Genomic DNA, 25,026 nt, shown 5'->3' on the forward strand with positions numbered 1-25,026 from the left:
TTTCTAAAACGACTGTGGAAAAACCAAAGAAACAAAAGTATTTAAAATGCAAAATCTGGCCTAAGAAGTTCAATTAGTTGTCATTGCCTTTGAAAAACAGATAGGCTTTAATTTTAATGTTATTATCTTTAAGTAGTTGTACAAAGTAGTTGCCATTTAACAAAGCAGTTTATGAGTACAATGTATCTTGACCAATTGTCACCCTTTCAACATTCTCACCTATTTCAACATTTTCATTATCCCATTTTGTATATATACTACATTTACGTAATCCCTTTGTTGATTGAGGGGCATCTGGGTTGATCCTATACTTTGGTTATAATGAATACTGCTGCAATGAATGTGGTTGTGCTGGTGGCTTTACTGTACTGTATTCTATACTCTGTATTGTAATCTTTTACACAAATACCCAGGAGTAGAATTTCTGGATCATGAGTAGTTCTGTGTTTAGTTTTTTTGTAAATCCTCATACATTTCGCCAATAGTGTATTAAGGTTCCCTTTGGCTGTATCCTCACCACTATCTCTTATTGGGGTTTTGTGTGTGTGTGTGTGTGTGTGTGTGTGTGTGTGTGTGTGTCTGTGTGTCTGTGTGTGTGTGTTGGATAGTGACCATTCTAACTAGAGGTGGAATCTCAATGTATTAATTTGCATTTCCTTCATGACCAGAATTATTAAGCATTTCTTTGTATGTCTATTGGCCATATTTAGTTCTTCTTCTGAGAAGAGTTTCCTCATTTCACTGGCCCATTTATTAATTGCATTACTTTTTTTTGAAGGTTTAATTTAATTTTTTTCTGTATATTGTGTATATATTCTGTCTTTTTAGCTTATGGGCTAAGAACTCTGCTGTGCAGAAACTTTTTAGTTAGAAGCAATCCCATTTCTCAAGTCTTTCAAGTCTTTCTTTGATTTGCTATGCACTGTGCTTCTAGATCTTTCTTTTTCTTTTCTTTTCTTTCTTTCTTTTTATTTTTTTTTCCGAATCCTGGGGCTTGGAACTCGGCCTGAGCACTGTCTCTTGCTTCTTTTTGCTCAAGGCTAGCACTCTACCTCTTGAGCCACAGCACCACTTCTGGCTTCTTCTGTTTATGTGGTGCTGAGGAATCAAACCCAGGGCTTCATGCATGCAAGGTGAGCACTCTGCCGCTAAGCCATATTCCTAGCCCTGTGCTTCTAGATCTTTACTCAGAAAATTCTTTCTTGTGCTAAGGAGTCCTAATGTTTCCCCCATTCCTTCCCCTAATAGTTTCATGTCTTATATTGAGGTTTTTCATCTATTTTGAATTGATGCCAATGAAAGGTCATAGATAAGGGTCCAGTTTCAGTTTTCTGCATATGGATATCCAGTTTTCCCACCATATTTTGTGCTGTCTTTCTTCCAGCCCATATTTTTGGTTCCCTTACGAATATTAGATGTCTTTAAGTCTATGGTTTATTTCTCCATATTTGGTTCCATTGCTCCTCAGGACTGTTTTTGTGACAGTATGAAGTTGTTTTCATTACTTATAGCTCTGTAGCACAGTGTGAAGTTTGGTACTTCTTTTTTTTTTTTTTTTAACTAAGGATTGCTTTTGTGATTCAAGGCATTTTATAGTTCCCTATATATTTTTGAACTTTTTTTTCCCCTTTTTATGCCAGTCCTGCTGCTTGAACTCAGGGATTGGGCCCTGTCAATGGACTGCTTTAGTTTAAGGCTAGTGCTCAATTACTTAAGCTACACTGCATCTTCCAGATTTTTCTGAGTAGTTTATTGGAAATAAGAGTCTCACAGACATTTCTGCCTGGGCTGTCCTTGAGTCGAGATCTTCAGGTCTCTGCCTTTTGAGTAGCTAAGGTTACAGGAGTGAACCAACAGTGCCCAGATAGCTTTGTCTATCATGATGAAAAATGCCATGGGGATTCTAATGGGTATTGCACTGAATGTGGATTTCTTTTAGCATTATTGCATAGAAGGTCTTTCCATTTCCTTATATCTCTTTCAATATCCTTTAAGTTTTTATAGTTTTCACTGTAGAGCTCCTTCACATCCTTGCTTAAGTTCTAGGTATTTTAACTTTTAGAGCCTATTGCAAATGGAGTTGCTTTCCTGATTTCAGTCTTGATCTTCTCATAATTGGCATACAGGAAATCTACTGATGTTTGTGGGTTGGTTTAATATCCTGCTATTTTACTGAAATTTTGAATCAGTTCTAATAGCTTGAAAGTCCTTGGCTTTTCTTGAATGGGAGGCCTTTTATTGTTATTTCAATGTTATTGCTTGTTATGGATTGATTTAATTGGTTTATATATTCCTGTCTCAGATTAGGTATATTAGTAATATATTTATTTTTGCTGGGTTTCCAATTTATTGCTATAAAGGTTTGCAGAGTATTCCTTTAGTATTCTGAATTTGGCTTGTTTTTGTTGTGATGTTCCCTTTTTTATCTCTAATTTTATTTATTTGGGTGATTTCTCCTCCTAGTCAGGTTCATTAGGAACCCATCAATTTGGTTATATTTTCTAAGAACTAATTTATTTTGCTTATTCTTCATATATATAGTGATCCTGGGGCTTGAACTCAGAACTCAGGGCCTGGATGCTGTTGCTGAGCCTCTTTGTGCTCAAGGCTCTAGTGCTCTACCACTTGACCCACAGTGCCACTTCCATTTTTTTCCTGAGTAGTTTATTGGAGACAAGAGTCTCACAGACTATTTTGCCTCATTTGGCTTCAAACCACAATCCTTAGATCTCAGCCTCTGGAGTAGCTAGGATTACAAGCATGAGCCACCAGTGCCTGGATTCTTTGTTTTATGCCTGGATAATGCATTCTAAGGTGACAGTGATGTATTGAAGTCACCAACAGTCAAAGTATTTGGGTCTATATGTGTTTTTAGGTAAATTTGTATTTGATTGGTGAAGATTGGAGCTCCAGCATTTGGTGCATAGATGTTTACAGTTGTCATGTACTCTTAATGAAAAGTACCTTTTATTAATATGCAGTGCCCTTCATTGTCTCTTCTTATTATTTGAAGTCTGTTTTATGTGACCTAAGTATTGTTTCTCCCTACTGTTCATAAGGGCCATTTGCTTGAAAGATTTTGTTTCAGCCTTCCACCTTGAGTACTTGTTCTTGTCAGATGTGTCTTTTGCAGGCAGCAGGTGGATGGGTGGTGCCTTTTATTCCAACAAACCACTATGTCTTTTGATTGGAGAATTGAACTTACTGCCATTGAGTATTAGAACTGAGAAGTATGTGATAACTCCTGTTATGTTCCCACGTTTAGTTCTTACTATATCTATCTGCTAGGCTGTATCTGTCTTCTTACTATAGCTTCTTACTATATCTATCTGGTGGGTCTGTTTTCTCTGCCTATTTTATGTTCCTGTTGATTTTCTCTACGTAGGATGTCTTTGAATATTTTCTATGGTGCTAGTTTGGTGTGGTAGATTGCTTCAGTTTTCGTTTATAATGAAATTGTTTTATTTACCCTCGAGTCATAAATGAAAGTTTGACTGGCTATAGTATTCTTGGTTGGTAGTTGTTTGCATTCAATGCTTGACATACATCATGTCAAACCCTCTTTGCTTTTAGGCTTTCAGCTGAGAATTCTGCAGTTACTCTGACCAGTTTTCCTTCCTAACAGCATTAAATATCCTCTCCTTGTTCTCCACTGAACAAATTTGGATCACAGTATGGTAGTTGGAAGTTCTTTTCTGATTTTGTCTGTTGCGTGTTCTAACAGATTGTACCTGAATTGGCTTTTCTGTTCTAATGTTTAGTGTTATGCTATAATTCTGTTAAATATATTTCCTATCTCCTTGGTTGCTTCCTCTCTCCTTCCTCTATACCTATCAGGCACAAATTAGGTTTTCTGATTGAATCCCAAAGTTCTTGCTAACTAATTTCCTGTTGCTTATATTTTTATTTGAATGGTAACTTCATTTCTCTCTATTAAATCTACTCTGTCTTCAAGTCCCAAGAATGTCCATGTCATCTATTCTGCTGGAGAGGCCTTCTACCTTATTTTATTTCTCTGGCTGCTGTCTGGTCATTTTTCAGGGTTTCTATGTCTTTATTGGGGACCAATACAATCTCTGAATTCTGAGCTTAAAACTTTGTCCCTTGTTTCGGGTTCTCCCAAGCACCAATCTTTGGTGTAGTCTACCAGAGGCTGAATCATCTCTTGCTTGATGTGGTCTGAGACCAGTGTGGTCTATGAGTTCCAAGTGCAAAACGTGGTTCCTTGTCCTAAGCTCTCCGTAGTGCCAACCTCTCACTTGGTAGTCAGGAAGCTGATTCAGACAGATGTGGTCTCTTAGTTCCAGGGTCAGAATTTTGACCCTTGTTTCTGTTTCTTCTTCCACTTTCCCACGTCCCACACATGCTGCTGAGCTTGGGGCTCACTTCTACTCCTGCCCTTCTTGCTGATTACCTGGGGGTTAACAGTCTGTGACTTACAGTGTTTGGTGTCAGCCTGATTTCCTTCCTGGCTTTTTCCTGTGGAGTGATTTTCTGTGTTGAAGTGTGGTTATAGTGTCGGTGACTAGTGTGTCTGGGTCTATCCTCCATGGCAATCAGGATCAGCAGGGAGGAGGAGAGCAGGGGACAGGCCAGAACAGCAGGCTGAACTGCATGGTTATCTGTGCAGAACTGTTGGCCATTTATGGGCTGTACCCCAGTGCTGCAGACCTGGCTCTGCAGACTTGGTATTTTTTGTTGCTTTTTCTCCTCTTTCTGAGATATAGATATTGATGCTTCCTGATTGGTGGTAGTCTCTAAATGTTTGCCTTTGCCTATTATCCACTTTTGAGCTGGATTTCCTGATTAGAGCTTTGTATTTGTGATTGAGCAGATAGAGCTGTGATACTGCCCTGTCTCTAGATGGCCATCTTGGATTCCTCCCCAGTTGCTTTTTTGAAAAAAAGAATTATCTCAGTACTTGGAAGGCTGAGGCAGGAAGCTAAAGTTTTCAGTGTAACCTGGGCCACTCAATCTCAACAAAACCAAACATACATTAAAAAAAAAAAACTAACAGTAATTGTATGGCTTTATATCTTTTTTTTTTTGCCAGTCCTGGGCCTTGAACTCAGGCCTGAGCACTGTCCCTGGCTTCCTTTTGCTCAAGGCTAGCACTCTGCCACTTGAGCCACAGCGCCACTTCTGGCCGTTTTCTGTATATATGGTGCTGGGGAATTGAACCCAGGGCCTCATGTATAGGAGGCAAGCTCTCTTGCCACTAGGCCATATCCCCAGCCCTGGCTTTATATTTTATTTTGTAGGTACATGTCAGAGTCAGTTGTCTGAGGACTGGTAGACAAAAAAAAATTTGGTTCATGTTGGGGCTAGATTGTGAAGGGATGGAAATACCAACTGGCTGGCAGGCAGTAGGGAGCTGCTGAGTATGTTTAAACAGGAGATGACACTGTCCGATCTAGGACGTAATGATGCATAAAAGAGGGCAGGAATCATTGAGGAGACATTGGAGACAGGAAAACCAGTAAAGAGATTTTTCAGATGGTACAGTTGATTTCTTGCTGACTTGGAATGAAAAAACTTAACAGGGTAATTAAGTCCTGCATGTCCTCATAGTGATCAGAGCTTTTAGCTATGTCTGTCCAGAAATGTATGAGCACTGTTAGACTGAGTTGAAGAAACAAGTAAACAAAAAAACCCTTCTCAAAGGTAAATAATAAGTAAGTTATTGTTCTTACCATTATACTTAAATAAAATCAATAATTAGCTATGGAATATTTTCAATATTCAATATTTCCATAGTTCTCCTTTGGAACAGTTTTAGGACTCATTTTTCCCTCTTCAAACCATTCAATTCCCAAAGCTGGAACTTGATCCATCTTCTGTATGAGCCTTCATTTTTTTACTGCCTGGAGTTGTTTGCTCTCAGTTCCTTTATTTCCTAATTGCTTACTTGAGTTTTATCCACTGAATTATAAAGTAAGCAGTGAGGACATATTCAATTAAATGCCAGTGAATAAAACTTTTGCTGTTAGTGAAATATTAAGTTGACTTCTTTAGATACTGAATTTTTTCTTAGTAATAGGGCAAAGTCTGAAACTAATATTTTGCTACAAACTTTCCTTAACATTATGGTATTATAAAACAATGGAGACCAGAATATTTGAATTCCTTTTTAACTTTAAAAATGTGGGTAGATGCACAGATAATAACTTATGGATTTTTTTTTTCTGGAAAATGAAAAGGAGTCTACTGAAGTTGCTTGGAAGCATTTTCTAAGAATGTCTGTATGTGATATGAGAATGGTACTAACATAAAGCATAACTCCTATTGCTAATGTTGGTTTGTTTCTGTTGCCTCTGTTTATTTCTACTAACTTTCTAATCTGATATAGATTCAGAGAGCTTTTTGTTGTTTCTCTATTCTCCCTCAAAACAAGAAAATGATACAATCTAAAAGCTGGTTCCTTCTCTACCCCAAGTGATATCTTCACTGTCTATATGAGACTGGCACCACACCCTTTCTTCCTAAGGGATTGTGCCTAAAAGAAATGTCAACATCAGGTCAAATGTGAACAGACATAAAACCAGGAAGACACACACACACACACACACACATATTATATGTATGTGTGCATATGAACACATTAACTCAAGAACTATTTTTATGAAAAACTTCCTGTGCTATCTTTTAGAAGGAGAGAAAAATAATATTGCCTCGGGATTTCATACTCTGTTTATGGATGTGACACTGGATCTTATAAATTTCTTGAGCCAATAATCTTGTGACCATTCTCATGGTCAATTGATAAGCATCTAGCCAGTCTTGTAATGAAACTCACAAGGAAGAGTAGATTTGCCACTGTTATAGTAAGAAAAATTCTGCCCTGTAAGGTCAATGCTGCATTATTGAAACTCTACCTGGAAGACAGCATTTCTGCAGCATGTGTTTGGGTCAGGCTCTGATATGATAGTGCCATGGATGTTATAATATATAGATGGAAGTTTCAAATATCAAATACAGTTGATGTCAGTAAGTGAGGACAAGAATGTAAGGCTAGGTCTCTCATTCTGAATTTTTCCTTTAGAAGAGGAAGAAAGAAGAGATGGGGAAGATCTATACCTGTTTTTCTTTGAAGTTGTGTTACCTACTAAATAGTAAATTACACTTTAAAATAAAATGATATCTGCATTACTGCTCTGGTCAATGAACTAATTTATGTGTAACATTTTCTAGGCATTCATTAAGATATTTTACCAGTTAATTGTTTTAATTTTTTTTTTTTTTTTTTTTTTTTTTTGCCAGTCCTGGGCCTTGGACTCAGGGTCTGAGCACCGGCCCTGGCTTCTTCCCGCTCAAGGCTAGCACTCCGCCACCTGAGCCACAGCGCCCCTTCTGGCCGTTTTCCATATATGTGGTGCTGGGGAATCTAACGGAGAGCTTCATGTGTAGGAGGCAAGCACTCTTGCCACTAGGCCATATTCCCAGCCAATTGTTTTAAATTTTTGACTTCATGATTTTATTGTTTTCATACAAAAAGTTGATGATTAGAATGGGATCACTTGTTTCTTTCTGTTATCTCCACCCAGTTCAGAATGCTTGCATCTGTTAATAGTTAACATCCTACTGAATCTGCAGTTAAGATTAAAGCACTCGAGCTTTAGGACAATATTTGTTGTTTTAGCTTTTGTTCCGGGAAAATTGGCATAGTTTGCCCACCACAGCCACTCTGTTTCCTGTCATAATGCTACTTTCCCTGGGCATTGGAAAATCCTTTTTGAACTGTGTCACTTTTTTTTGGCCAGTCCTGGGCCTTGGACTCAGGGCCTGAGCACTGTCCCCGCTCAAGGCTAGCACTCTGCCACTTGAGCCACAGCGCCGCTTCTGGCCGTTTTCTGTATATGTGGTGCTGGGGAATCGAACCTAGGGCCTCGTGTATCCGAGGCAGGCACTCTTGCCACTAGGCTATATCCCCAGCCCCGAACTGTGTCACTTTTTAAAGTTAGAGCTTACCATATTTTTTGACAGAAAATTTGATTGGCTTAGGAATTTTAATCATGAATACAGAAGATATATTGGCACCAAATTATTAATTAATTCTTTTATTTACCGAGCATATAGAACATATACAGCTAGTTTGTGTCAGATATTGTGCTGGGTATTCAGCACATCATCCTAATGTTCTTAGGAACTTAGGAATATTTTTAGAGATGTCAAATTTTAGGAAACTTCAAACACTAGACATAGCTCAAAAAATAGAGATTAATGATAATCTCCCCAAATAACACTATATTTGGGTATTTTTTATATTTGACACTCAGCAGTTTGATTTTGCTGTTGAGAACTATCATTTCCCTCATTTTTTAAAACTAAGAATAACAAAAGCTTGTTAATTTCAAGAAGAAAAATAGCACCTTTAGATGAGACCATGTATGTACAGACTGACTGTGAGTAAAAAGTAGAAAGTGTGATGGAGACCATAGGCATTTTGGCTGTGAATATAACTTTCCACTTCCTACATTAGGCTGTTTTTACATACAAAGTGAGTAATATTACTGAATTACTAATGAACCACGCATAAATTTTCATATTCTATTCTGGTAAATGCTTAGCCATGCATGAAATTCTTTTGTGTCTTAGATATGTAGATACAACTTATGCCTTTAATCCAGCTTTTTACATTTATACCATTTACTTTAGGATACTATAACAATTAATTACTAATAGTGTATGCATATTTTTCTCATTCTTCTGCATTTCAAACTTCACTGGTGAATATTAATAGAAATTTAAAAATAATATAGTTTATTATCAATGTCATTGGTGTTGCATTTTGATGATAAGTTATTTTTTCAAAATGCAAAAAATTAAAAAAACTACAAGTAGAAGAATACCCTCTGGGTATAGTTTATTTGAATAGCAATTTTATATTTCTTCACTGTTCTTAATACTATTATGTTTTCTTTAAACATCTATAAAATACTACACCATAGTCTTCAATAATGGAGAAACTTTCTGATGTGCTCATAATGAGATTTAAAAAATACTGCAGGTGGTATAAAAATGTTCACACAAAGGTAGTTTTTTTAATGGAGTTAAAAATTGAGTATAAGACATTTATACTATTTCTCACCCTTGGAAAATAACAGGTTCCCCTGGGACATATTGTATATTTAAATGTGTGGCGTTTCTGGATAAGCACATATTAGTGGGATATGGTAATGGTGGCCCACTAATCTTCAGGGATTGTTACCAGAAATGGTGTAAGTTGTCTTATGGTCCCAAGGAATATGTGATGGAACTTTCAAAAACTACCTAATTGCTATGACTTGTTTGTGCCTCTGTATAGATAGCAAGCAAAGATGGTTCCTGGGTTTGAAATTGCATTATACGAAATCAAATGTTTATTTTGAACATACAGAACATTTTAGAGAAACATCTTTCTTTGGGAGGCCAATGAGATTGAGACAATACCGTTGGTTTTGAAAAACTGAGTGTGATGTCCTATATTCAGATGGCAATGTGAAATGCATAGAGAAAAGGTCAAATCCAGAGAGCCAACTTTCAGAAGCATCTCAGAGGTAAGTCATGAGTACAGAGATGAAAGGTTAGAAGACTTTGGTAATGCTTTGATTGATATGGCTGAACTCAGAGTTCAGTTCCATCTAGAATGAGAAATATTAAAACTGGACTATAAAAATAAAGGAAACAACATTTCCAGAGATCAGATTGTCATGTCAAGATCAGAGATTGAAACCTGGGCTTTGAACTTGACAGAGGTAATAGAAAGAAAGTGAGCTTAGAGACATAGGAGGATTATGGTTCAAAGTCAGCCCTTTCAGACAAATCCCAGGGGCTCTTATCGCCAAGGAACCAGCAAAACGCCAGAACTGTAGGTGTAGCTCAAATAGAGTGCTAGTATTGCTGAGAGCATGAGGCCCTGAGTTTAAGCCTCCTCCTCAAAGCGATATACTAAATAAAACAGCACACTAGGCTACATATTTTATTAATTCCATTTACATGAAATGCTGACTAGTAAAAGACCAGCAATAATGAGATAAATGAGAGAGAAAAGTAGGCTCATGATACTTACTAATGGAAACAGTATGGATATATTTCAAATTTGAAGAAAAACTTAAGGTATTTCTCACCAGAAAATAGTATGAGGATGATTTTCCATTCACACAGGATGATAGGAATATAATAAGGTTTTTTATAGCCTCAGGGTATCAATACTCTAGATTACCACATAACATAGTTTCCTGCATTTATACATGGGCTGTATCAGTGGGGAATCATAATGAACTTAGTAACTAAACTCAGGATGACTGGGATCAAATTGACTTCTTGCAGGAGCTGTAAGTTACAAAGATAGATGGAACAAAAGGGCAAGATGAGATATATAGGTCAACCTGCTTATAAAAATTTCAAAACTATGCCTCTTACAAAAAAATAAAACACTTGGTTAAAAAAATAACCTGGACAGAATTCTATAGATAGCTATCTTTAGGGAAGTTCTTCACATTGAGAGAGAGTAGGCCAAGTTTACTGAGCCATAATATTTATTCATCTTAGAGAAAGCAATTGTAGTTTGTAGATCTATTGAACTTCCTCAGACATCACAATTGCTGACTAGCATGGAAAATGGTTAATATTCTCAGAACATAAAAATATTTGTTATGTAATAAAAATACATGACTAACCACTAAAAAGTAAGCAAACTACATAATATTCAACAAATAATGAAAAATAATCAATCACTAGTAATCAAACAAGTGTATAGTAAGATAAAATAAGCATTAATTTTATCTTCCTAATAGTTTAGATTTAAAAACAATGGCAATGTCACTGTAGTGTGAGGGGGTAAATGAATACTTTGATTACTGTTAGTGGAAGTAATCAGATAGTTGGGCAGTATCTATGAAGATACTTTAATTCATGGACTTCTTTATCATTAAGTTTTAACTTCCAGGAATATGTCCAAGAGAATTAATTGTCCAGGTGTGCAAAGCTATATTTGTAAGAAAGTTCATAGCTGCATACTGTGTATTAAAGAAAAACTGGAAAAAATACAAGTGACTGTTTGTTGATAAATCCACCCCTTACTGTATTCCACAGAGGTTTAGTTGAAAAAGGTAGATCTCTTTGAGTTGACATATGAAGATTTCTAAGATATATTCTTAAGTAAATAAAAGACATAGAGAATAACCCATAGTATGATCTTACTTGTGTTTATAATCACCCTTAAAGCTAGATAGTGTTGTATAAAGTTCATTAAGAAAGAAAAATACAGTGCCAAGGCTGGGGAGGCACTATTCCTTGGGAGGTTGGTAGGTCAGGGAGAAACAAAGAATTATAGCTTATGAAATTTTTAACAAATAAAAACTAAAAATGTCTGCATTGCTAATACTTATTTTAAAAATAAAACATCTGAGAATTAATATTAATAAAGCATATAAAATATTGTATAACAGAGATGCATATGTGTGTTGCATAAAATAAGTAAGTTCTAATCATAGGGCACTAGTCTAAGAATGTAGTCATGGATACATAGATTTAATTATAAGGCAATTTAACTACAGGATTGTTAATATAAAATTGGAAATGACCTAAATGTCCAACACTATATGACTGACTAAATAAACTACATCAGCCATATCAGTGGAATATTTATAATACTAATTTTAGCAACATTATTGAGGTATATTTTACATATAATAAAACCAATCCATTTCAAGTGAACAATTGATTTTCCTAATAGTATGAGTACTGGGACTATCACAATGAATCAATTTTAGTTTGGGTCCACCAAAAGACCTCCTGAGACCATTTACAATTCATCCGCTACCACTGCTAGCACAGGCCACTACTAATATAACTTTTTCTTTGGTTGGACCATGCAGTGGCATATTTTGCTTCCATGGAAATTTGTTATAATAAGTGATAGTTGTCTAATAAAACAGAAAAAAAGCAGATAAAATATGACATACAGGAACAGTTAGTTTGGGCTTGTGTGAAAAGGAGGGAGAAGGAAAAAAAGAAAATGTGAATAACATACTCCAAAATGTCAGTTGTACTTACACTTGAGTGGTGAAAATATGGGTGCCTTTTCTTTTTGAAATTGTATGGCCAGGAAAAAAAATTCAAATTATCCTAGAAAGGGCTCCCACAATGGAGTCCTTCAATATTTTCTCTCTTCCTTTTTGAGTGAGAGGGAGGGTAGGAATCTGGAACTGCCTCCAGACAGAGGCAGCTATCAGAGTATTTCTCTGCTGTGGAAGATAGGGCCAAATCCCAATAGAGTGGTTGTTATGACTTCTTGCATGATAGACCAGAGACACTAAAAAGTCAGAGAGAGAGAAAGAGAGAGTAAGTACTGATGCTACTGGCTGCTTGCCAGGAATTAGACTTAGCCTATAAGTCTTTGAGTACTTGTGGTCCCATGAGAAATTCTAGCCAACACTACCCTAAAGGAGAAGAGTGAGATGGGGGTGCTCATCCCAATCACCAACTTTAATATAATGAAACACCTATTTCTCCATCTAGTTATAGGGAAAATGGAAGAAGAGTGGTGAGGGTACTGAATAGGAGAAATGACATCTGCAAGCCGCACCCCCCACACATACTGAACTTAGGGCCACATGCTTACTTAGCACCACTGAGTCATCCCACAGCCATGTTATACACTAGCTGGTTATTGAGATAGGGTCCTAGTTCCTGCCCAGGCTCCTATCTGAACCAAGAGTTTCCTATTCTTCGCTTCCCACTATAACTAGCATGCTACTATATCCAGCTTCTTCTGTTAAGATGGAGTCTTGTGGACTTTTCTGCCCTGGCTGGCCTCAAAGGATGAACCTCTGAATCTTGGCCTCCTAGGTAGCAGTGATACAGGCATGAGTCACTGATGCCTAGATTTAAGTAGGCTAGATTCACCCTTTTCATGTGTTCAGCTCTGAATTTAAACTAGTGAGGACCCCACCTTAGACTTCTTTCCCTATGGGTTCCTTCTAACATGTTTACATGTTTGCTGTATCTCTGTTCATTTATCATAGCCCTGATTCCTTTGTCTTTTGTGAATAAACATCCCATCACATTCTTTAGAGTGTTAACTCTTACAATGGGGACTTTCAAAAAGTACGTATTTGGGTTATCTAGTCCATGCCATTAAAAGCAAAATCTGTTTCTATGTACCCAAATTTACATCAAAACAAAATTTCAGTGAATGGAACTATACTTCTGGAAGTGGGAATTTTCTATGGAATCTTTCAAAAAAAAGCTCTTAACTAATGTTTTTATTGTTCTAAAACACTTCATTTCTAAAGTGTGGAGTTGTCTCATTACATGGAAATGATGTGACTTCATAGTTTCATACTTTATTTTCTAAATAACTCTAAAGAGTTGGTTTAGTGTTTGAATTATAATTCTCTTAAAACATCTCTGGGTTCCAAACCAGTGGGCCTAGCATTAGGGAAGCATGGCCTCACAGTGTGTGCCAGAAGGCAGAAGGAACTCTGGGTAGAGTTTACATCTGCACAAAGGGAGACAATTCCTGGTGATGGAAATTGTTTCTCTCACCCACTGGTTTAGCTGACAGTGATGCTGCTTTTCATGCTGTTTTGCCTTCCAGGAGTGGAATCCATAAAGGGCATGGCCCCAGGTTCCTCTGTGAGTCCCCAGCTCAGACCTCCAGCATTCTTTAATGATGCCTAATTGGACTAGACCAGACCTTGGGGCTTTAATAGCCTTTCTCCGTGGTTTGCAAGTTTGAAAAGGCTGGCCACCTACTGTCTTTCTTTAGTACATTGATGGAAGGCCCAGTACTCAGATTTTATGCTTATTAATGATACTTTCATGAGTTTCCAGGGCTAAAGCGACTTTTTTATATTGTTTAATGATTTTCAGTTTAACTCCCTTTCTGAGTGGGATGTTGTAAAGATTAATTAGCCAATGTTCACAAAGTGCTTTCAAGCTGAAAAGTGCTGCATAAGGGTGCATGGACTCATTAGCTTCTCAGTCATTAAGGCTTTTCAGACCTTTTGGCATTCAGCAACTAGATGATGAAAGCCAAATTAGGATTTTTTCTTTTAAATAAAAGGAAATATTTCAGGAAGAGCAGACCAAAGCAGTAAATTAATCATTGATTTTTTTATTGTATTTTGACGCTTTTTTCAAAAACATCTATTGCTCTGAGACTTAAAAAAAAGCCATATAAAATATTTACTTGTGATTTCACAAACCCACGGAGTACTGGGATTTGAACTCAGCACCTTGTGTTGCAGTTATGTCATGCCTCAATACCTTCCTGCTTTTGTTATTTTTTGTTTCCAATACAGTCTTGCTTTTTTTCCTGGCCAGCCTGGATAGTGATTTTATATTCTTTTCTTCCCATGTAGGTAGAATGAGAGGTACATACTGGGCCACCTAGCTTTTCATTGGTTGAGATGGAATTTTGCTAACTGATTTTACCAGGTGGGCTTAAAACTGCATCCCTCCCAATGTCAGCTTCTTGAGTAGCCACGACTGCAGTCATGAGTTATTTTGCAGTTTGGGTTTTCATTTTCGATTACTATACTGCTTAAACTTTTTCTTTGTCTTTTCAAAAATATATTTTTCTGCACATTTATTTAGAAACTCCATGAATTATAGTCTCATTTGAGCCTCCATAGTTCATTAGTCTGGTGACAAGTGTTCAATTGCAATGCCAATGAATGACACTGGGTAGAATTTTCCCTTAGTTAATGAGTATCCACTTGGTGTGATTAGTAAGGGAAACATAATGTTGTCTCCACCCTTGACAATTATTAGTGCACATAAGATGCCTTTTGACTTTTGATGGGATTACTTTCTAATAATTCATAGTAAATTGAAAACATTCTAAATCACAGATGGATTTAATATGTCAAACCTACCAACACATTGAGGAAGGGCTGTTTACCCTGAGCTCACAGGTCTGGCTGGCAGCTGCTTCTGCCACCACCGCCCAATACTGCAGGAGGATGTTACATCACATATTTTTGGACTGAGATAAGATGAGAATTCAAATATCAAGTACAGATTTTACTTCCAACCTATAGCTTTTGTTCTACCATAAAGTTAAAAAAATTGTAAGCTATACTATGATAAGGTATGGACTGTATATTTGTATTGCATTTTCTATGATTCAATTATGTCTTTCATGTAACCTGAGAAAGTACACATGGCTGCCAAATCGGAGAATCCATAGACAAAGACAGATAATCTACAGACATTAATTGATAGCCGATTCCTTTAAGCAGCACCAACTGCACGTAAAAGGATAGTATTTTCTAAGAACAGAGAGAAAACAATGATAGGTCATAAATAGTATATCTAGCTGATTTTCCTCTTAGTATTAGTCATACTGTTAACCTATGTGTATGTTTATGCCATAGTTACCAGCAACATTAAAAGATACTCTTAAGGATTTCCTTCAAAAAGAAAATGAAAAAAGAAAAGCAATCGCAGAAGGAAGAAAGGATTTCCTGGGGGGAAAACTGGCATACTCGTGGATCAATCTAAACAAACAATATTGACTAATAATAGCAACAATAGCAATAACAATTTCCACTTTGCAATAACAAGATGGAGCTAAGAAGAATATAACATGTAAACCACAAAAGTAGTATTGAGAAATTGAAGGTGTTCCAACGTCTTCATCTTATTTGAAAGGAACCTACAGATGTTAAACTTGGATTTAGCCAACTTGCATGTAGGATTTCTGCTTTAATCATGAAAACAAATGGAAACAAAATGTAGCAAAATTGGAGAGGGTAAAATAGAATGAGAAAATAAAATAAAAAACAATTGGCGCAATAAAAGAGTGAAGAAATTTAACATAGATGAAGTAACTGTTCCTGTAACAAATGCAAATAAAGTGTCTATGTTGCTAAGTTCATCAACATATACATATTCTAGGTGAATTTCCTTTGGCATACCCTATGTGGTTACTGTATATGATTTTAGCACACTGGATATTGTATATATGCCTACCTACTCTAAGGAAGGGAAAGAAAAACAAGGGTGTAAGGTATCACAAGAAATGTACTCACTGCCATATTATGTAACTATACTCCTTTTGCACAATACCTGTCAACAAAATTTTATTAATAAAATTAAAAAAACAAAACAAAGAATATTGCATGGGACATAAACAAACAAAAAACCATATACCTAATAGAACAAGTTATCTTAGACAGGATTCTTCATGATATGTGAATGGATGCTTGCAGTTTGTGAAAAAACATTCAATAGTAGCTTCATACACAAATTACACAGGGAATTGTGTTATAGGAAAGGACTCTAAAATGCAGAAAACTTAAATAATTTATAGCAGACAGTGAGTCAATCTGCCCTGTGCTCTGGTGGAAGATATTTATCTTTATTATACTGCAGAGTAAATGATTCTTCCCTTTGCTTTGGAAGGAGACATTTCTATCTTCTATGACTGCTTACTGTACAACATCTTTCTATATGACTTATGTGGAGGGATTATTTTGGCAAAAAAATAATTTGAAATTGGTCTTTTATAATGGGTCTAATTAACTGGATGTAATCCTCCGGAGGCAGAAAGATTGAAAATTCAAGGCCAGCCTTAACTACACTCTATACAGTGAGATTCCCCCACCTCAACTCTCTCAAGTAAATAAAAAAAATAAGAAACAAGGTGAGTCTTATAATAACACAGATCCTGACACAAAGTGGCCAGTCTGTGTACTTTCTCACCTGAAATGTTTAACTCTATTATTTAAGGAAGTGGGTCATTTGAAGGAATAAACTAGAAGAATCATCCAGTTTTGCTCAAGCACAGAATGTTTACTCCAGGAGATACATCTAAGGCCAAATCTTTGAAGGTCTTCAACTGTGAATTGAGACTTGAACTCTAACCTTTATTTTCTCTGCAACTATTGAAGATTAGCTGACTAGTCATAATGCATGAACATAATTAATACAAATGAGAAGCTTGACAGTAGTAACTCTGTCGTGTAACCAACTCTACATGTGGCATTGCTATCCCAGTGTCTGACATGAGAAGACAGTAAGGCAACTCCTGTTAAATGGATCTGATATATATGTAACAAGTAGAGTGAGGAGATGTAAGTGCTCCCACTTGTGTTCGTTTGGGTGCAACTGTGGAGGCATAAACTTGATAAATTAGAGTATACAAAAAAACTTGATAAATTAGAGTATATAACATGAGTCTCTTTTGCCATTCCGAGTTAAATACTTCATGACTGGTTTATATTAGCTGTTTTTGTTGTTATTTTTCCAATCTCCACTAAGAAAAGAACAACTGGAGTTTCATTGGGATGTGAGGGATGTGTTACATATGTTTGAGAGTGTTTCATGAAAGTGACAGTTGTTAGACATTCAAAATGGAGACAGATCGTAGAGTGCGTTTTCCTCAGGATTGGCACAGTGTCATCTGCCAGGACTGATTGAAGGGTTTCTTCAGGCACAGTGGGGGTAGATTAAAGAACCAATCTACCAATTTGACTGACATTATTTCTTCAGAATACATTGTACTATTCACCAGAAACTACTCTAGTAAATATGAAAAAAGTATTTGCCAAGTCAATTCTCTTTAGACAAAAACTACATTTAACAGAAACAAAGGTGATGAGGGCAAAGAAATTTGCCAGTGAATGACTGACATTGGACTCAGGCTTTCTTGTGACCTGGCAGTGCTCCCAGCCAGCCTAGACAGGAGCCCTCTGGCAGACAGGGCCCATAGCACAACTTAGTTCCCAAATCCTGACCCAATGGCTACCCTGTAACTGGAGCCACACCACAGGAATTTACTTGACGGCTCTACTTTGCCACCACCTCTATTTACAATCATTTCTGAAACATTTTGCCACCCATTAAAACTCGACTAATGCCCATTCATTTCTTCTGCTATTTCCCTCCTGCTACCTCTAAGAGTGTAATCTGACTCTTAAAACCTCACCAGGAGACTGGGATCCTGCTGTCTCCTAATAGGGTCACTTACAGGCAGTTTCCTTTTGCTTTGGGTTTTTTACTCTGGACTCCATAAGCACATTCTGATGACCATCAGTATGGTCAGCATTGTATTTAGGAATTGCCCTAACACAACTGTTAGGCAGGGGACTTGTTCACCTCTAGAAGCTGGATTACACCTGCTATACCAGAACTACTTTCTGCATCTGTAGTCTCTTACTGCTGATTGCTTACATGCTGAAAGAATCTACCTCTGGTCCTAGCAGCCTTATCTTGCTGCAGTGTATCACCACACTAATGATATTAAAGTATATGTTTGCTTTGAAAGGCAAAACAATGTAGAAATTAGGAAGCCAGATTTGAGGGTCATTCTGCTTGAATTAAAAAAACAAGCTCTGGTGAATGTGCCTGCAACCCCAGCTATACAGGAAGTATAAATAAGGACGGCCAAGGTCGAGAATGGCCTGGACAAAAAAAAAATCAAGTTCCTATTTAAAAAGTTAATGAAAGCAAAAAATTCTGGGATTGTAGCTCAAACAGTAGAATTCCTGCCTGGAGAGGTGAAGGCCCTGAGTTCAAACCCTAGTACTACCTAGGTAGGTAGATATAGGAGAGATAGGTAGATAGATAGATAGATAGATAGATAGATAGATAGATATACTAGTAGCAACAACAAAGCAAATAAAAAACATCCCAAGCTCGACTACCTTCTATCTAGGTGACCTTGTCAATAACTAAAGTCTGAGCGTTTTATAACACCTGAAAGGCATCATGTTACCTGAAAGATAGCAGCTTAGTCTGCTACAGTCTCACAGATGCTGGCAAAAGATATGAGACTCATATGTGTCAAAGAACAATTTATTACAGTAATAGCAATATGTCAGCATTTGTATCAGTCCCTCATAACTATGTATAGTGTGGTTGCATTACAGGAGAGGATCATAAAAGGCAAGGATCTCAAGTGTTTCATAAGGAACCATATGCCTACTTGGACTCTGCCTAAAAGGAGATAATATCTTTATGATATTAGTAACAGTCCTACTCTTTATTGTGGAAGGAGACAACATCTCTACTTTCCAAGGTTACTCACTGTAAGGTAGAGCGAGAACCTCTGCAAGATGTGAAGAAATATGAAATCCATATGCACAATTGTTTTTCAATTTTGGATGAGTTCTTAAAGCCTCAATTTTCTCATTAAAATGGGATTGTTGGTATACTATATATAGTTTGAAGAATCAAATGGATATAGTACATATCAAAGGATAAAAGGTGAACCAATGCAACAGCAATACTTACAAGATAATATGCTGTAAACTAACTGTACACCTGGGAGTGTGAGGGAATTGGGGAGGAGGGAAGGTGGGAGAAAAATGAGGGAGGGGGTAATAAGTTTGACAGGAAATGTGCTCACTGCCTTACATCTGTAACCATAACCCCTCTGCACATCACATACTAAACATCATGCTTTGATACCAGGAAGCATTCCTGCTTCACTGATGAAAGGGTTGTCAATGAGAATTACTGTTACAAATGATTGTTACCTGTGTAAGATACAAGCATGTCTATTGAATTCTTTGTAATCTGTAGCAAATAGAATATTTCAGCTCACCACTATTTCTATTAGGCTCACCAAATAATAGAACTAAAAAAGTACTTTAAGCCTGCTGTTTTACAGATAAGAAAATAAGGCTCAGAGAGATTAAGTGATTTGTTAAATTTCACACAGAAAAGCCACTAAAAGGACAAAAGTATACTAATATAAAACTCAGGTCCTTTTAAATTATACACAATGCCTACTAGAGCTCAATAATGGTGTTACAAATCAAGCAAAGCAAGGCAGTATGTGTTAGAAAATATTTTACATGTTCACATTCTTTGTCCTTCTTGCTTATTAACTCATTCAGCTATGTTCCCAGAAGGTACAAATAAAATTCATTCTTCTGCAGAAATAGAATAATAAAAATAAAGATAAAAAATGAAATAAGGGTGCTGGTAGCACAGGCCTATAATCCTAGCTACTCAGGAGGCTGAGATCCAAGGACTGTGGTTTGAAACCATCCTAGGCAGTAAAGTCTGTGAGACTCTCGTCTCCAATAAACTACTCAAAAAAAAAAAAAAAGCTGGAAGTGGCATGGTGGCTCAAGTGGTACAGAGCTCTCCGAGAGAGAAAGAGAGAGAGAGAGAGAGAGAGAGAGAGAGAGAGAGAGAGAGAGAGAGAGAGAGACAGAGAGAGAGAGAGACAGAGAGAGAGAGAGAGAGAGGTAGAGAGGCTCAGGGACAGCATCCGGGCCCAGAGTTTATATCCAGAACTAGCAAAAATAAAATAAAATAGCAGTGGAGAGTTGAATTAATAACTCATATTTTTTCTTTTCCTTTATTTGCATCATAGCCACTGTCTCGATGCAAGAAAGAATCACAAACAAAACTAGAGAATTACAAGGATAGTGTATTCTGTGTGTGTGTAGGTAGTGTCAAAAGTGGTCTCATGCTAGATAAATGCAGGGGAATTCTGGAGAACTCTCTGGCAGCTTCATGTCAACAGCTTCATGCTAGTTTATAAACAAACTTACTATGGCAAGTAGAAATACAGCAAGGAAATCTAGAGAGGGAAAACAGAGGGAACATCTGGTTCCAGAAGGCAACATAAAAAATTCTTTGGAAGGCCCGTGGAATTCAGACTAAAAAACATCTGTAAGAATGAATTTGCGCTTTTGTACTTTTTAGTGCCAGTCGCATTGTTTCTCCCTGTTTTTCACTAGGACTTTATTAGATTTTCGGTCTATAGAGCTTGGAAATTCTTTCAGACACCTTAACTCAGAGGTGAGCATAAAGAAAATGATAGAGAATGTGGTCAATCCATTTTTTATTTACCTCAATTGCCTCATTTTCCACTCCAGGTAATTCTATTCTAGCTGTGTTCCATCCCACATGCCAAGTAGAGGTGTGGTTCAAGTGGTAGAGTGCCAGCCTTGAGCAAAAGAAGCTAAGGGGCAGAGTGCCCAGTCAATGAGTTCAAGTCCCAGCACTGGTGCCTGCGTGCGTGTGCACGCACATGCGTGCATGTGCATACACACACACACACACACTACTAGTATGAATGATTTTTATGCTCAGTCCCTTTGGCTAAAAAAGAAAGTATTTCATTCAAGCCTCTGCAGGAAAAATGACTTTAGTTCAGAAATAGATGTTTTAATGTTCCTAATGCTGTCTTTGCCTCAGGTGATGCAGATGTATCTTCCGTTCTGTGGAATTGCCATATCCAATGCCCAGCTCTTTGCTGCCTCAAGGAAAGAATATGAAAGAAGCAGGGTAAGTAGGAAGAGACATTGCTGACAACTGCTTTCTGGTTTCTGTGAGTCATTATGTCTTTTACAAACAGCAGATGATCTTTGTATAGCCCAGGACTCTTTCTCATTTGTAAACTCTGCCAAGCTATGGCTGAGAAGTCTCTTTAAGCTGTATGCCAAAATGAAGTGAATTTAACTCCTTTGCTGTTGTTTCTGGGAAATTGTACTGATTTCATTTAAAAAAAAAAAAGAAAAGGAAGAGGAAGAAATTAGTCTCACATTACAAGGCAGCAGACAGAGCTTCACTTGCATGTAGCTTTGAAACAATACCACTATTAGCTGATGCTTTTACAATTTAGTTCCTTTAAGAAGCAAAGTATGCTACAAACATGATTTTACCCCACCTCCAAGATTTTGTTTTTCAATTGAAAGGTTTTCTGGAAGAACATCACAAGATACGTGGGACAATTTTTTTTTTCTGGTCTAAGCCTTTTTGTGTTCAAGGCTAGCACTCTACCATTTGAGCCACAGCACCACTTCCAGATTTTTCTGAATAGTTTATTGAAGATAAGTTTCACAGACTTTCCTGCCTGGGCTGGCTTTGAACGGTGTCCTCAGACCTCAGCTCCGGAGTAGCTAGAATTACAGGTGTGAGACAGTAGTGAGCCACTGGTATCCGGCTACTTGGGATCACAAAAGTGAACTCATGTACTTTCAAGAGTTATAGAATTATATAGGAAATGAACAAACAAACAACTCAAAGACATTTAATGCTCATAAAATACTAAAATGTCAACAGTGATTCAACTATATTAAAATTCTTCCACTTTTTTTATGCTGGTCCTGGGGCTTGAACTCAGGGCCTTGGCCCTGGTCCTGAGCGACCGCTCCAGCTTTTTAGTGGTTAATTGGAGATAAACGTCTCACAGACTTCCCTGCCTGGGCTGGTTTCAAACTGCCATTCTCAGATGGCAGCATTACAGGCATGAGTCACCTGTACCCAGCCAGTCCCTTCACAAGTAAATATATGCAGAGTGCTGCTACCACTTAGAAATGTATTTTAAAAGATGTTCAAAAAAGTTCAAATCTCTCAATTAAACTAGTAATCAAATTGCTTAAAGTTTCACTTGCTAAGCATTATACTATGTGACTATTTCTCAGGGGGGAAATGAGCCTCATTGACCTGATAGCCATCTTCTGCATTGTGGCCCTGTGCACTTTCTATGATTGGGATCTTCTTGTCATTGTTAGCTGCTTGTTTTTACCAATCTCTTCCTTTCATTTGACATTCTAGCAACATGGCCTCTGACTGCCAGGAGAACAATCTGCTTGTTTTCTCATTAGCATACCCTTAAACACATTTCTCTTCTGCCTCCAATGCCTCCTCCCCCTGTTTCCCCTTCCACTGCTTTGTGTGTCCTTCAGAACCCAGCTCAACCTTCCAGTAAATATTCCCATTTTCTGCTAATTATACATAATGCCTTGTTCATAATGCCAGTGTTTTGTTGTGGACACCCATCACACCTATATGATAAACTTCTTAAGGAAATCTTTGTGTTTTACCAGTCTGCATTCTTCTGTTTGACACAGTTCAGTTATTAACTCAACAATATGTATTGTGTGGTTCTCACCTGTGCTCATCTGAAGTCTCTGTTCTCATGGAACTTGGTATCTAGTGGAAAGTAGAGAAAAGGCAGAAAAAATAGTTTAAGATAGGAATCAGCACTATAAGGAAAAATAAAATGAGTTAAAGGAATAAAGATGAATGTGGAAGGGTCAATTTTTGTATTAGAAGATTATTGTGAAAGTGTCTATGAGGAGATGGTATATAAGAAAACCACTAGAGGAAATGAAAGAGCTGAGCCACAGGAAGATCTGGAAAGAGCTAATCAGGTAGTGGACCTATTAGGTGCAAAGGCTTGAGTCAATGCATATGGATGGCACAGAGAGCAGTAGAGAATAAGAGGGGAAAAAAGGACAGAGATGTGACTTTCATTAGGACCTTGATGCTATAAAGGTCTATAGACACGTCAAAAGCTTTGTCTTTATTCTGGGTATGATGAAAAATTTACTACAAGATTTTTTTATCTGAGTCCAATTTACATTTAAAGAAAAACACTCTATCTTCTGGTTGGAAAAGATGACAGAAGATTATGGGCAGGTAAAGAGTTAGAAGCTGTATTAAAGTCAAGAGATAATGTGGCTGGCACTAGGGCCCTGAGATGTGAGAGAGCTCCCTAAATTAGAAGTGTAATCTACAGGAATTCCTAATGTGGGGAATGAAAGAAAAAAAGGTTTCTGGCTTGTGCATTTGGCAAGTAAACAATTGGGTATAGGTGCTTAAATTTGGGGTGGGGGGTGTAATGTTATGACTGCAGTTTAAGATTTGATGTAGAAGCTATTTAAAGCCAGAACATTTTCAGGGTTAATCTGGAAAAGGATGTAAGAAAGGAAATGAAGGCAGGAAAATCCAAGGATGAGCCCAAGAACAAAGGAAGGTCACTAGAAGAAATAGGAGGAAAATGCAGGCATTTGTTTCTTGGAAGATAAGTACATTAAGAAGAATTCAACAGTATGAAATATTTTCAGTGTCGTTTAATTGCATATCGCCCTAGATCTTCCTATCCCTTTATCCTATTCTAGTGCTAGTCTGTGTTGTGACTTGTAAGAATTTCATCACTTGCTGATAAAGCAGCAATTTTTAATTAGAAACAATAATATTACTATAATATGATTTGTCAGTGCAAAACTCCTGTGAGAGAAATGTTCCTGTATATAGGTCCCAGAGGCTCTCCACATAGTCATAACAAATTGAAAAGTTAAATAATTGTTCAGTTAATATGATCCATCTGAAGTAATAATCTGGATGGTTAAGGAAATAATATTTCCCCCTTAATTGCAGAGAATTTGCTTGTAATTATTCAGGCAGTTGTCTTGTTTATAATGTTGTATTTGAACATGTAATTGTTGTGCACTGACTTCTCATATGGGATTTGCTGTTCAAATGACTGCTTTTACCTCCTGATGTTTCTCTTTGCTTTTGACCACAGAGCAATATGGCCCTGTGGCGCGGGCACAGTCTTTCTTCGGAAGGAAAACTACCAAACATCTTTGTTCCTCTTTCATTAGCTCAATAAACTAGCTTCATTTTATGGATCCCTTAACTCATTCAAATGCTTTTCTATCTGAATAGACTCAGACAAGAAATTTTCACATGTTTCAAATGGTTTCAGCACAAATCAAATTCATTACTAAAGCTGAAAATTACTTATGCCCTTGGGATGATCAACACTGTACTGAATAGACATGAACCTGAGGATTCATGAATTCCTTTCATGAGAGGTCAGATAGGGGACTGAACATCTTATTTAAATCTAATGAATAAAAACACCCTGTAGCCAATTCACTGGCTACATAATTCTCTAATTTCTTTGATAGAAGCATAATTTCTACCACCTATATCTAGCCCATTATTTTTGCAGTTTCTGAAAACATCCATGTCATTAAAAATATCAAACAAATAAATTTCAAAGTACAAATTGCAAGCTCACTGAGCTGGAAAAAGTGACAGGTTATTACAATTTAATTTTTAAATAAGTACATAGAGTTCAAGTTGTAATTTTTTCCTTTAATTTGTGTGCTTTATAACCTGCCATTTTAACAGAAATTCTAATGTTGTTTGCATTCCAGAGACATATAGTACTGTCTAAATGGTCTCATAGGTGATTGGGAATTGGGAAGAATATATATATATATATGTATGCATATATACATATATATAATAACCACATATTTATATGTATATTTA

The 25,026-nt window shown here is 37.0% G+C and overlaps 1 protein-coding gene across 1 annotated transcript in view; it reads left to right on the forward strand.

Moving 5' to 3' along the window:
• Pde11a (phosphodiesterase 11A) overlaps positions 1 to 25,026 on the forward strand; it is a 337,140-nt gene that overhangs the window by 102,989 nt on the left and 209,125 nt on the right. Inside the window, exon 3 of the mRNA XM_048344223.1 lies at positions 21,151 to 21,240. Coding sequence (XP_048200180.1) covers positions 21,151 to 21,240 — 90 coding nt within the window. The remainder of the gene's footprint in view (positions 1 to 21,150; positions 21,241 to 25,026) is intronic.

This window comes from Perognathus longimembris, chromosome 4 (assembly GCF_023159225.1).
Source record: "Perognathus longimembris pacificus isolate PPM17 chromosome 4, ASM2315922v1, whole genome shotgun sequence".
NCBI lineage: Eukaryota > Metazoa > Chordata > Mammalia > Rodentia > Heteromyidae > Perognathus > Perognathus longimembris.